The sequence below is a fragment of the Miniopterus natalensis genome, chromosome 1 (genome assembly GCF_054644295.1).
Source record: "Miniopterus natalensis isolate mMinNat1 chromosome 1, mMinNat1.hap1, whole genome shotgun sequence".
Taxonomy (NCBI): Eukaryota; Metazoa; Chordata; class Mammalia; order Chiroptera; family Miniopteridae; genus Miniopterus; species Miniopterus natalensis.
Genome location: NC_142081.1, coordinates 2837982 through 2851783, shown reverse-complemented (window position 1 = coordinate 2851783; position 13802 = coordinate 2837982). Strand labels below are relative to the sequence as shown.

The following is a 13802-nucleotide window of genomic DNA, read 5'->3' as shown; positions in this document are numbered from 1 at the left end:
AATCAAAGTCCTTCCCCTGCAAGAAAGTGGGGGGTTGCATTTAAGCACAAATTTAAGATTGTTCTTTGTCATCCCCTGGGTCATGTTTCTTCTGACTGCCACATGCCTGTGAGTGTGTAAACATGTGAGCTTGACAGAAACAGTACAGAGTTAACTTCCGAGGCCCCCCCAGGGCGACGCAGAGCAGGATAGGGGCCTCCAGCTTCCTTCCCACCCTGTTCTCTTACCCTTGTTCCCTTGCCCAAATGAGGAGATGTTATTTTGACATTTCTGTTTAAATCAGGGTGATGATAGATTATTACTATTAGAGTCAGATGTAGGAACTTAAACACTTTCATTTTAGTTTCTCCTGTCTTAAGAGCAGAGCTGGGTGAGGCTGACAGGCAGGTCTTGCCAGGGCAGAGGAGCTCCGTGACATAGGGAGTGGGGAGCAGGTGAGGACATGGTCCTGACAGTGGCCGAGGTGGGGAGATTGTTCCCCAGTCACGTGATTACTGGTGAGGAGCACGACTCCAGGTCACATCTTTGTCAGGTATTACCTGACTGTGGATTGTACCCTAAGAACATCCATGCAGTTCTCATAACAGTGCGGTTACTGTCTGACTTATTTGGGTTCCTACACATGCTGTGTGCCCGGATCTACAATTATTGGTTTTGTGATTTTGTCTTTTGTTTGAACAGGCCACCATTGCTGGTTTGGAAGGATTGGGAGATATCGTGTCTGTTTCCTGCACAGAAAATGAAATATTTCTCTTAAAGGGAGATAGGAACATTATAAGAATTTCGAGCAGGCCGGAGGGACCAGCATCCATAGGTTTGTATTTGTAGTACAGGTACTGTGTGTGCAGGTGCAGTTTTCATTTTTTGACACTGATTACTTGGCTAGTTAAGTGATTGCAGCTTTATCTAAACAAGAAAGGCAGCTGGAGGGTTTCTTACGAGTCTTAAAATACTTTTCCTGCAATACTTTTCTTGAAGGTTACCTACTTTTCAGCCTACATCAGACAGGGTCTCCCCTTAGTAGAACTGCTCCCATGGGTCTGAAAGGTGGGAGGTCGGATGAGGGGGAGCGATGACTCAGTGCCCACTTCACTGACTTCTGATATTCTGGATGGTGTGTGGGATTAACGCTCTGAAAGACCTAGATTTGCATAAGGTTTTACAGAATTGAAACCTGTCACCTAGGACATATCTTTTACCTTTTTTGGAAAAAAATATGTTTTTATTGATTTTAGAGAGGCAGGGAGAGGGAGAGAAATCTAGATACATCGATGAGAGACATCGATCGACAGCCTCCTGCACTCTCGCTACTGGGGATCGAGCCCACAACCCAGGGCATGTGCCCTGACCAGGAATCGAACCATGATCTCCTGGTTCGTAGGTCAATGCTCAACCAGTGAGCCACACTGGCCAGACCATATCATTTATCTTAACACAGTTCTTCTTTATAGAATTGGTTGTTATTGTAATTCGTGTAAGCCCGAATTCTCATGAGCGTAGAATCTTACTATGGATTCTCATGCATCCGTCCACGGTACTTAATGTTTGGGGATGCCCATTGAACTTGTTCCTGGCCGAACCAGAGCAGCTGTGCGGGCCCCCCACTCTCCACCCCGCCTCTCTCTCACTAGTGCTCACCATGTTCAGACACTGTGCTAAGGCCTTAACATTCCTGGTGTTATAAAACCCTCAGAACAACCCTCATGGAAGGTCCTCAGTCTCTAGCTGAGGAAGCTGAGGCTCAGCAAGGTGCGGTGAGGGTCCCAAAGACACCACCTACAATGCGCAAGTGGCACCCCCAGGGGCATCTGGCTCAGAGCCCCCGAATTGGAGGGGCCTCTGAGGTCACAGAGCAGGTTCACAGGTGTTCTGTTTGACTCATAGAGCAGACCTGTGGGAAGTGTGAGACCCATCTCTCTGCCGACACCGCCTTCCTCACCCATCCTCCCTGGGTTTGGAGTAGCCTTGTCCCTTCCTTGCTCTGTATCTCACTGTCTGCTAGGTGGCCACTGTCCACACGCGGCTGCTTAGTACTTGAAATGTGGCGAGTGCACTGAGGAGCTGAATTCTAAATTTTGTTTTATTTTAATCTGAATTTAAACAACTACGGGTCTAATGGCTTCTACACTGGACAGCGCAGCTCTAGACTGAAATCTGCCATTAGCTCATGCAATTTTGCACTGGCCACTTCCCTACCCTGGCCTCACTCAGCAGAGTCTGCCCTTCAGCCCTCAGTGTGTGCCCCGGAGCCACAGTCTGATCCTGACGACCTGGGAGAGCAGGAATTCCGTCCACCCGGTGGATGGCTGTGTCTCGGTTCCTAGAATGTGGAGAGTGCACTGAGTCTGGTGCTCAGTAGATGAAAGTGGCCCACAGTCCTGTGTTGAGGGGACTGTGGCTGCAGCCATTCTGGCCCTGGTGACCTTCTGGGGTCCTGTTGAGGGAAGGCCGAGTCCTTGAGGTAGGAAACTTGCTGGCCCTTAGTCACGGGACAGAGCTTGGGATGGCACATTCTATGCCCTCTTCTCTCTGCCTTCTGCTGGGATCGGGCGCTGTTTTAATGAACATCTGTCTTGAATTCATTCTAATGGAATTACCTTTCCTCCGTGAATTTTGAGAAATTTAATTACAGTCCTGCATCTATTTTTCACAGCCCTCTGTGTAATATTAAAGTATATTTAGGGCACAGGATGAGCGTGGGATAGCACGAGGCCCTTTTTCAGACCAGCCTGTCTTTATAAATTATTTGTGAACCAGAGTGAGAGGCTCTGTACTTAGTGGTGTTCCCTTCCTGTAGAGTTATTTACAAGCTGTGGAGACTTAGTTTAGTGGCTTTGATATGTGAGCTTCCCGGAGAACAGAAACCGTTGATTGCTAGTTTCTCTGCGTTCAGCAGGCCGGTGTGCAGGACAGGTTAACATCCTGTAAAAGCACTTCAGCTTCCTCTCAGATAAACAGGAGAAAAATGGAACTTTTCTTTCTCAGTGCGAGACGGTCTGGAGACACCGGGATGCACAGAGCACGTCCACCTGCCGCCTGCAGAGAGGCCGTCGGGGGCCATGGTCCCAGAGGCGAGGCTCAGAGGCGCGTCGGTCGCCAGCGAGCCGAGGAGCAGGAGCAGCTCACTCAACTCCACCGACAGCGGCTCCGGGCCCCAGGGAGCCCTGGAGCTGGGCAAGGGCGGCCAGCCCGCCTCTCAGAGGTTCAGTGTCATCAGCTCGGAAGACTTCGACCAGGAGCTCATTGTGAAGCCCCTGAAAGTAAGGAAGAAGAGGCGGAAGAGGGCAGGTACGTCTGCAGCCGGGCGCACGCCGGCGCCTCCACCCCGGCCTGAGGCTCTGCTCACTGACCGGCGCCGGCCCCTCGGGCAACAGCACAGGGTCTTCCAAAAATACTGCGTTTCTTCTGAAAGGAGTCATGGTGAAATACTCTAAACATTACACACATGTGCAAGCATCTCCTCGAGGTTTAAATGGCGTACACCTGTGTGCTAAGCACTCTGCCTTTTACATGCTCGGTGGTTAAGCACAGTTTTGGTTCATTCACATCCATTTACTAGACGGAGGTTAGGAACCTACGGAAGGTCCTAAACAAAGCCTCCGGTGTCTAGATGGGTCATTCATGTGACTGTGGGTATGTTTGCTGCCAGGTACGGGATTTAATGTGGAATAGCTTTAACTTGTTACTCCTCTTAGCTAAAGACAACTGCAGCATTGGAGGAAAATTTTTATCAGATTCCTAAGCATTTTAATAACTTTTAAACATTGGTCTGTGATTTGTTTCTTCTTATTTTTTAATCTTCACCCGAGGATATTTTTTCCATTGCTTTTCAGAGGGAGTGGAAGGGAGAGGGAGGGTTGGCGGGAGGGAGAGATGTGAGTGAGAGAGACACATCGGCTGGTTACCTCTCACACACGCCCTGACCAGGGCCGGGGGTCGAGCCTGCCACCGAGGTGTGTGCCCTTGGCCGGATTCGAACCCGCCGGGATCCTTCAGTCCACAGGACAATGCTCTAACCACTGAACAAAACCAACTAGAATGGGATATACCTTTTTTTTTTTTTTTGAAATTGACTTTTACAGAGAGGGAAGGGAAAGAGAGAGAAACATCAGTAGGTTGCCTTCCGACCAGGGATCGAATCTACAGCCCAGGCACGTGCCCTGACTGGGAATGGAGCCCACCTCTTGATGCATAGGACGGTGCGCCAACCAGCTGATCCACCTGGCCAGGGCTCATTCGTTTCTTTTATTTTTCTTAGTCAACATTTCTTGAGTGAGGCCTCAGAGCCCAGTGCATATAGGATGTTTATATACACTTAAAACATCCCTGCACTGGCATAATTTGTACTTAAGAGGTTTATTGTTTACAAGTTTAAAATGTATTTTTCATTTATTTAAAATGTATTTTTTCTTCATTTAAAATGTATTTTTTTTTATGCCAGAATTTAGTTTGGTTTTTAAATTGATTTATTGATTTTAGAGAGAGAGGAAGGGGGAGAGAGAAGAAGAGATACATCAATTTGTTGTTCCACTTATTTACTCATTCATTGGTTGAATCTTGCATGTGCCTGGACCAGGCTGGAACCCACAACCTTGGTGTATCTGGGATGACACACTAATCAACTGAGCTGCCCGGCCAGGCCTTAAAATTTTGGTTTTTAATTCATGTCTTTATGTAGAACCATGCCTCATTTAAAACATTCTTATTTTAAATTAGAAGGTGGAAGCAGGAACACCTGGCACGATTCCCTTGAGTCGACTCCCTGCTGTGAGTTTCCTGGTGACAGTCCCCAGTCCTTGAACACAGACCTGCAATCCGTGACCTCGAGTTTGGGAAGTATCGTGGATCAGTTGAGCACAGAGTCTCCCGACTGGGAAAGCAACCTCAGTGGTGAGGTGGAAGGTGTCCTGCAGGAAAATAACGACCCGGAGGCATTTAGTGTGCTGGAGGTGCCTGAGCCCGCCCCTGACTCACTCAATGGAGAAGACAGCAGTAGAACGGAAACCTCACGATGGGACCGGGCCAGCGAGATGGAGCTATATGGTGGGGTGTTGAATTTACCGTTGCAGCCGAGGGAAGGCATGGAAGGTGGCGATGTCACAGAGACCAAGTGGGAGCCTTGTCCTGCAGATGATGGATCCACTAGCCGACAGTCACCTTGCCAAGAACAGGACAGCTCTACTGAGGCCCAGGAGGTGGGGGGCTTGGAGCCTGAGGACCCTCAGAGCACACTGGCTGAAGCCCCTCTCCTGGACTTGCTCCCAGTGCCTTCCAGCCTCAGCTGGGCCCCCAGTGCTGAGAGCTGGCTGCTAGAGGCCAAAGATGACAAAGGCGGCACTGAGGAGACCAGTGGAGAGCAGGGCCTCCTGACACACATGGAGGCCCCTGGCCACCTCGGCTCAGATCCCTGCCACACCGTCCCAGACGATGACACAGGCCAGGAAGCAGTGGTTACTTCTGAATGTGACTTGGGGAGTGTGGGCGGAAGGCTGATTCCCCCGGGCTCTGCGTTGGCAGCCAGCACCCATGAGCCTCGCCCTGAGCATTCCTTACGGGATCCGGTGCTGACGTCCAGCGACGAGGAGGACATCTATGCCCAGGGGCTGCCCTCTTCCTCCTCAGAGACGAGTGTGGCGGAGCTCGGAGGCAGCCGCTCCCTGCAAGACCTGAGCCAGCTGGCCGCCGATGACACTGGGCTGCTGAAGTCAGATCAGGTGGGTGGGCTTCTCTCTTTAGGGAAACCATTGGCAACCTGGCTGTTTTCCTTCTTATGGTAAGAAATTGTATTTCTGCTGCAAAACCTGCAGGCCATTGTTTGAAGTCTGGGTTGGGGGATTTCTGTTTCAAGGCCCATGGATGGCCTGGATTGTGTGGACATGCATTCCTGCTCAGGAACTGAGTGTGCAGCAAAAGCAGCGTCCACCAGCACAGGCACTTAGTGTGGGTCACCCTGGGGAAGGGCTCAGTTGGCCGGGGCCATTCCAGAACACCAGTGGGCAGAGGACCGGCCCTCACTGGGGAGGAGGCTTGGAGCAGGTGCGAGGCCGGGACTGTCCTCACCTCGTCTTCTTCAGAGAGACATGCCCACGGATGGCAGCAGGAACCTGGCCCTTTCCTGACGGCCAGCTCCTCAGCCTGCGGTATTGGTCCCAAGGCCCTCACTGGGGTCCAGCGGCCTGTGGGCCTTCCAGCCCCATGAACAAGAAGGCAATTATTAACTGCCGTTGGTCGTTTTATATAAAAAGTACTTTTTAATCAGTGCTTGCTTTACTTAGCAGGTAATTACTATTGGAGGTATTTGGTTTGAAAAGGAACCGTGTGCTGTGACTTTCCCTGCTAAGTAGACATGAGGTGCAGGTTATGAGTGTGAACTGCAGCCACGTGTGCTTGCCCCACATGTCTTGCTGGCCTCTCAGTGCCAATAATGGGTGACACGTGGGCAGCTCTTGCATGTGCTGGGCACCATGCCAAGTACTTCACAAGTTTAATTCTTCTCTAAAAACAAAGCAAGCCAGGAAATAGGTCCCATTGTCCCCACTTGACAGAGAAGGAAACTGAGACTCGGGACAGTTGAATGGCTTACACATAGCGAGTGAAGGGCAAAGCTGGCCCCAGACCCCTCGGCCTCTGTGCTGTCCTGTCTCGGAAGTGGAACGTATGGCTTACCTGTTTTGAGACCAAGTGCCTTCGTCAGTGTCTCGTGTGTTCATCTCTTCTGAGTGCCTTGGCTGCCGGGCTGTTCAGTGCTGGGGATGCTGCAGTGCACATGACAGCCAGTTGTGGATGGTGGTGAGCAAAGCACAGGACTGTGACTGCATTGCCAGGCAGGCGAGGTCTGTGGGGTGGGTGCTGGGGGTTCTAGGCCAGAACTTTAGAAAAGCCTTTCCCCAGGGGAAAGGGAGCCTGGTACTCCAAGGACCTCTCCCCCACCTTCGTGACCCCACCTTCATGCCCCCCCGTCCCCGTGCCTCTCCACGTAGCTAGAAAGCCAAAAAATGTTGTGGGGTTTTAGGTGACGGATAAGGCTCGTCCTGGTGAGCATGGCCAGATTGGGAAGGGTGGAGCACTGTTCTCTGAAGCAGTTAACTTACACATGTCAGTAATTGTGCAAATACGTTGATTTATGTTGCAGAAATACAAAGACTTTATTTAGCTTTGATTTTCAAGAGTCCTAGCAAGTAAACCTTAGTCTACAAAATTCCACCAGGCAGTGTCCGCGCCAGATTTCCATGAGCCATATGCTCTGTGTGCACGATGATTGGAACAGGGTTTCAAAGTGTGGTTTAAAAAAACACAACAAAGACAGTGGCAGAGCTGCTTCTCCTGCCATGTCGGTAGTAATTTGATGTACAGAACATGTCTCCGTGTGAGGTGAGCGATACCTGTGGAACAGAGCCAGGTCCTTTTCATGTCAGCATTACATTAGCAAGGACGTCGTAACATGACAGTGTTATCCAGGGTGCTGTGGGGCCTGTAGAGGGGGCGCTTCCATTCGCCACACCCCAGAGATAGTGAGGGCAGGTCTCTGCATGGCTTCTCAAAGATTCTCGCAGCTCAGTACAGCAGACACAGCTGTGTCATCTGCCACAGAACTCACCGGGCTCTCCTTAGTTTGCAGAAAGCTGGATGGGCTACTCCGGCCCCGGCTATGGCATTCTCAGCCTGGTGGTCTCCGAGAAGTACATCTGGTGCCTGGATTACAAAGGTGGCCTGTTCTGCAGTGCGTTGCCGGGCGCCGGGCTGCGCTGGCAGAAGTTTGAAGATGCCGTCCAGCAGGTGGCAGTCTCACCCTCAGGTTTGCCCTTGCCCTGCTTCCTGCCCCAGGGTCACAGCCCTAGCTCCAGGTCCCTGCAGCCCACTCAGCAGGCTTAGCTTTTCCTGCAGGTGTGAGGGCTTTTCTCCAAACAACATGAATTGTTTCATTTTATGTCAGTGTAAATAGATGTTCAGTTTTTGACTTTTTGGGTTTTTATTAATTGCAGTGGAAACACATGAAAGTCTTTTTTGTAGGCTGTACTAATAGTTTGAATTTTGAGCATTTTGGGGGAGATGTTAACATACTTCTTATAAAAATAAAATGCATTTCTGCTTCTTAGTGTTGCTTTAGAGCAGCTGAACTAAGGGAGATGGGCCCATGCATATGTTGAGTATGTTCAGACCATTGGGATTCCTTTTTAGAAATTATTTTTAAATGAGCTGTATATATATATATATATATATATATATATATATATATATATATATATTCTTTGGGTGAGTAATCTAATGCCTGACCTTAAAAAGAAAAGGCATTCATTCTCTGATGTCACTGTCAGGCCACTTTTACCAAACAGGAGGAGGCGTTTCCTGAGTGAGGTGCTGCTGGGATGAGACACCTGCTCGTCTGTTTTGTCCTGGTGTTCCCCACTTCTCCTGATTGGGGGGCAGGCAGGCAGAACAGTGTTTCTGTGTATCTGCCTACAGTACCTGGTTTATCGCCAGGACCTTAGAAGGGAAGTCAGACAGAACTGCGTCTGTGACCTTGGACTGTCCTCTGTGGCTTTGCAGCCGATTTCCCTGAACTCTCCCTGGCTTTGTCACTATTTAAAGCACTAGTGTCAGGGTGGCGCTGTTTTATCTCTTTCCTTGTTTGGAAAATAGTTTTCCTTAGAGACTGACTGAGATAATAATAACCTGCTCCATTAGCTGGCATCACATAGTTTTATTTCTCTTTCTGTCATTTACTTTTGGGTTCATCTCCTCGGCCAGTTAGAAACTTTGCTTCTTCCCTGATTATATTAATTACCTTGTGTTTCCAAATCGTTCGGCCCCTCGTTGCTCTAAGAACTCTGTCTCCACCAGGTTGATGTCCTTGGCTGAGATGGGCTCAGGGGCATGTGTGCAGTGAGCACCAGAGACTCAGGGCGCCCTGCGGGCGTGGCCGTCTGTCCTGATTCCGCTCTCCTTGGTTCGACCCTGTAGTCCAGCCAGGCTGTGCTCTTGGTCATTCCGGGGCGGCTTCTTACACTTTGGTGCTGGCCTGTGCCACACCCTCCGTCTACAGAGTGCCCCCTGCCCTCCCTCCCGCCAACCCTCCCCTCTTCTTGCTATTTATCAGAATCACTTTCTAAGTGAAGGAAGCACAGCCCGGTTCAGGTGCTTCCTCTCCTTGCATCTTGTCCATTTAGCTGGTGCAGCAACTCCTGCGTTTGAGGACACTCACTGTGCCTCACGATGCTAACTTGGGACTCATCTCGGCAAGCCTAAGGATGTTGGCCATGCCTTGTCCCATGTGACGAGTGCCTGTGGGGCGCCCAACTCTGTGCTGGGCTGTTTATCTGGTCTCACCTTGTTTCACAATGAGGAAATCAGGCTTGGAGGCGTTAAGTGACATGACACCCAAAGCCACATAGCTGGCAGGTGGTGGCCAGAGGTTCAAACTTGGACGCACTGAGGGCTCCTTCCCCAGTGAGAGTTGAAGCAAAAGGGATGTTTTAGAAATCTCTCTCCCCGCAGCACTCAGAACGGAATTTTTTCTATATAATTCTCACTAGAATTTCTATTTGCATAGGAGCCCTTCTGTGGAAGATTGAACAGAAGTCTAACCGGGCTTTTGCTTGCGGCAAAGTGACCATCAAGGGCAAGCGGCACTGGTATGAGGCGCTGCCCCAGGCCGTGTTTGTGGCGCTGAGCGAGGACACCGCCTGGGTCATCAGGACTAATGGAGACCTGTACCTGCAGACAGGTAACGGTGGGCGGCGCTCAGGTGTGATTGCTTCTTGCTGCATCTTGCTTCGTTAGAATGACCGGATGACTAAGAGGCTAAACAGCAATTTAAATTAACACACTTCCAGAAAAAGAGTATTGCCGTTCGAATATATTAGCAGTTTCCTGCTATTGATTCACATTCAACCCAGAACAAAGAATTTAGGGCAAGAATGAGCAGGATCACCTGCCATTGTGGCCCAGTGGTTGAGCATCGACCAGTGATCCAGGAGATCCCAGTTCAATTCCCAGTCAAGGCACATGTCTGGGTTGCAGGCTCAATCCCCAGTGTGTGTGTGTGTGGGGGGGGTGTGCATGAGGTAGCCAATCAGTGACTCACTCATCATTGTTGTTTCTAGCTTTCCCTCTCCCTTCCTTTCTCTGAAATCAATAAAACATATTTTTTTTAAAAAGGAAAGAAAGAACAAGATTGCTTAGTGAGGTACAGAAACAGTCTTATTCACAGCTAACCACTGCGTGTCTCTTACCTGCAGCAGCAGGCCTGAGAGGAAAGAAGAGCACAGAGGAGACTCGGGAACTCTTTCCCTGTGGCTGTGGCTGTGGCTGTGGCTGTGGCTGTGGCTGATTTCCCAGCCAGGTCACAGCCGGATTCTCTGCACGTATTTACATGTGGGTCAGGAAGAACCAATGAGAAATAATTTGCTCTAAATAGCAGTTCAAGGAAACTGCCCTGAGGGGAACCTTTAGCTGCTGCAAGAGGCACAGTGGGACTTGTTTATTAAAGTAAACTAAGGAGAGTCAGTGCCTGTGTGCTGTCAGCAAAGTGGGATATGAGTTTCCCAAAGCATCAGATTCACCAGGCTCTGGGAAGGATTAGGGGACAGGAGCTCTTTCTTGATTGTCAAGAGACCATATTGGATTTACGTAAAGATCAGTCTTCTGAGCACTTAGTATTGCTGGTCCCGAGAGAATGTTGTAATCTGTTATGAACTGTCAGGGCTGACTCCCTGGGATTCAGAGCCCTGGCGCACCTGCCTCACCCTCAGCAGGCATCCCCGAAGCTCCTGCCTGAGCCTTGGGGGCAGCTCATCAGCTCCTGGGTCGTGGGCCAGCCCTGGTCTCTCTGGCCTAATTCTGTGTCTCCCCTGAAGTGGAAATAGCTCTGGGGCATTTCAGTTTTGTTCCTGGTGGGAAAAAGGTGCTCCTGCCTGGGGGTGAGGAGTGGGTGACCTCCTAACCAGCAATGCCTTGGGAGCCCCAGGGCAGCGGTTTCAAACGAGCCCTGTTCCACCCAGACCTGCTGGGTTAGAGTCTTGGTTGCCCAAGGGTTTGTCGTGCAAGAAGTCCTACCGGTGATTCCCACCTAGTTGGTGCAAGGAAGTGCACCCCAAGGCCTGCGACTCGGCAGGATGTGTGTATAACCAGTGGGGAGTACATTTAAGGCCACAGAATATGGGGTTTTAGGTAATAGCTGTTCTGCCAGCTCCCCTGGAGTGGCCTCCTAGCTTGTTGGACAGAGGCTGCCAGGAGGCAGGACAAGAGCCTGGATGGGAAGTCACGGGTCCTGAGGGCTGGTCCTGCCACAGCCTTGAATGTGATGGACCATGCTATTCACCTAGGAAATTCGGGGTTTTCAGTTTAGCAGTGGAATACCTCCCATTGCTACACACACACACCAGGTAAAAGCAGGGAGAGGGGCTGCTTTGATAGAACTGCTCTGAGAGGGTGGTTGGAGGCTTCAGATGCCTACCAGCCCAGTGGCAGCTGTGGCCCTCTGCTCACCCTGAGGCTCCGAGGGGTACAGCTGCCCCTCAGGGAAGGGCATCTCAGTGCTGGCTGCTCTTGGTCTGGGCCCTGTTTTTCAGGGTCTGGCTGCTCTCTTGCTCTGTGTGTTTCGGTCCCAAGTCTGTGCCTGATGCTTTGAAAAGCCAGAATTCAAAATGTAGAATTTGGAGTAAGGAATGGTTTATTGATGAAGAAGGCACCAACCTAGAAGACGGAGTCTGGTGCCTCAAATCTGCTTAAGAAAGTGGAGCCCAGGCTTCTTTTATGTCGTGGGAAGGGGAAATGGGAGGGGCAGGAAGTGATGGACCACCCGAGATACCTGGGCGCCAGCAGGGGTCCGAGGAAGATTGTGCTATTTGATATGAGTCTGATCATGCGGTTCCTGCAAACCTTTGATAAACGATCTTTATTTTTGTACATGCTTCCCTTATCTCCTAGGCAGAGGCACTTTCTGGTAAGGGGCAATTTTTGTAAAACTCAAGCCGCAGGCAGAATTCCTCTAGTGATCAGATGTCTACATGCAAGAAGCTATTAGCCTGAAGGCTTGGAACAGCGGACGTGAGGAAGGTGGAGGCGGGCCGGGCATTTCACTCTGGTGCACGGCTTTCGGCCTCTCTCGGGATGTCTGAGATCCCAGATTCTGAATTGTTATTCTTTGGGTTTTCAGGGGGTTCTGAAAAGGCTTCACCTCGATGTTATGTTTCAGCACAATTAACCATTGTATGTTGACTAGACTTCCCTCCCCTTTTTTTATTGAATTTATTGTGGTGACATTGGTTAATAACATTGTATAGGTTTCAGGGGTATGATTCTGTAACATGCTACCTGTATGGTATATTGTGTGTTCACCACCCAGAGTCAGGTCTTCCATCACCATTTATCCCCCTTTACCCATTTCCCCCCCACTCCCCTTCCCTCTGGTAATTGACGAGACATTTTATTCGTTTATTTATTTATTTTTAATTCTCTCCTGAGGATGTGTTTTGTTGATTTGAGAGAGAGAGAGAAACCCGTACACAGTTGCCTCCAGTACACACCCTGACCCGGTTAGAGCCTGCAGCCTTTCGGTAAATGGGACAGTGCTCCAACCAGCTGAGCCACGCTGACCAGGGGCTGACTAGACCTTTTAAAAAAGCCCTTACTATGCCCTGGTAGGTTTGGCTCGGTGGTTGGAGTGTTGGTCCATGGACCAAGAGGTCAGTTTGATTTCCCTTCAGGGGCCTGTACCTGGGTTGCGGGTTCAATCCCCAGCCCTGGTTGGGGTGTGTGTGGGAGACAACTGATCTATGCGTCTCTCTCACCCCCTCCCACCCTCCCACCCTCTCTAAAAAGCAATGGGGAAAATATCCTCAGGTGAGAATTAACTTAAAAAAACAACACTTATTACAATAGAAAAATACCAAAAAAGAAAGAAATAAACAATAAAAGCGAGGTGTGAAATCCTGATCCCATCTTTGGGGGCTTCTGTCCATCTCTCTGGCAGGTCTCAGTGTGGATCGTCCCTGTGCCAGAGCCATAAAGGTTGACTGCCCGTACCCGCTGTCCCAGGTAACAGCCCGAAACAGCGTGGTGTGGGCGCTGACGGAGCAGAGAGCCCTCCTGTACCGGGAGGGGGTGAGCAGCTTCTGCCCTGAAGGGGAACAGTGGAAGTGCGACATCGTCAGGTACCGCAGCATCCTGCGTCCCACCTCTGTCCTTTGCCAGCGGGCCTCCCCTGAGGCACCCAGAGGAGCCTTTCCTGGCAAAGCTGCTTCCCTGCAGGTTTCCATGGTAGCGGTGGTCTCCGCAGGTGTCACAGCCAGTTCGAGCAGCCCGACCTTGGAGGTGCTCTCTGCCCACCTTTTCTGGTGGCTAGACATTGGGCCCGAGCTCAGCTTTTTAGAATGCTGCCTCTCATGTAACCGTGAGCCTCACAGCCACACGTCTCTCCAAACAGTCTCTATTCAGAACTGCCCAGTGTTGGGTGGTTTCTGTTTAGAGTCTCGGATGGTTTAGAACCAAGTAGTTTTCTCTATTACCATCCTGGTCCACTGAACTTGGCCTCCGAATTTTAACCTATTTGGTTATATTATACCATTCAAAATTCTAATTACAGAATTACTGTCAAATCAGTTTGCTAATGTGAAATTATTTATAGTCCTTAGAAAAATCAGATTTGGATATTGGTTTGTATTTAGCAATCCAGGAAACTTGAGCAAGTATTCATTGTAGCCAGAACTGCTGGGCTGGGGATGCAAAGAGACTGGGCCACGGCTCTACCCTCATGGAGCTCCAGTGTGGGGGAGCCCTCTAAACTGACCGATCCAGTTAGT

The 13802-nt window shown here is 50.2% G+C and overlaps 1 protein-coding gene across 1 annotated transcript in view; it reads left to right on the top strand.

Annotated features, from left to right (window-relative positions):
* TECPR2 (tectonin beta-propeller repeat containing 2) overlaps positions 1 to 13802 on the top strand; it is a 64736-nt gene that overhangs the window by 19022 nt on the left and 31912 nt on the right. Inside the window, exons 8-13 of the mRNA XM_016212231.2 lie at positions 682 to 814; positions 2986 to 3288; positions 4717 to 5714; positions 7612 to 7795; positions 9551 to 9724; positions 12974 to 13154. Coding sequence (XP_016067717.2) covers positions 682 to 814; positions 2986 to 3288; positions 4717 to 5714; positions 7612 to 7795; positions 9551 to 9724; positions 12974 to 13154 — 1973 coding nt within the window. The remainder of the gene's footprint in view (positions 1 to 681; positions 815 to 2985; positions 3289 to 4716; positions 5715 to 7611; positions 7796 to 9550; positions 9725 to 12973; positions 13155 to 13802) is intronic.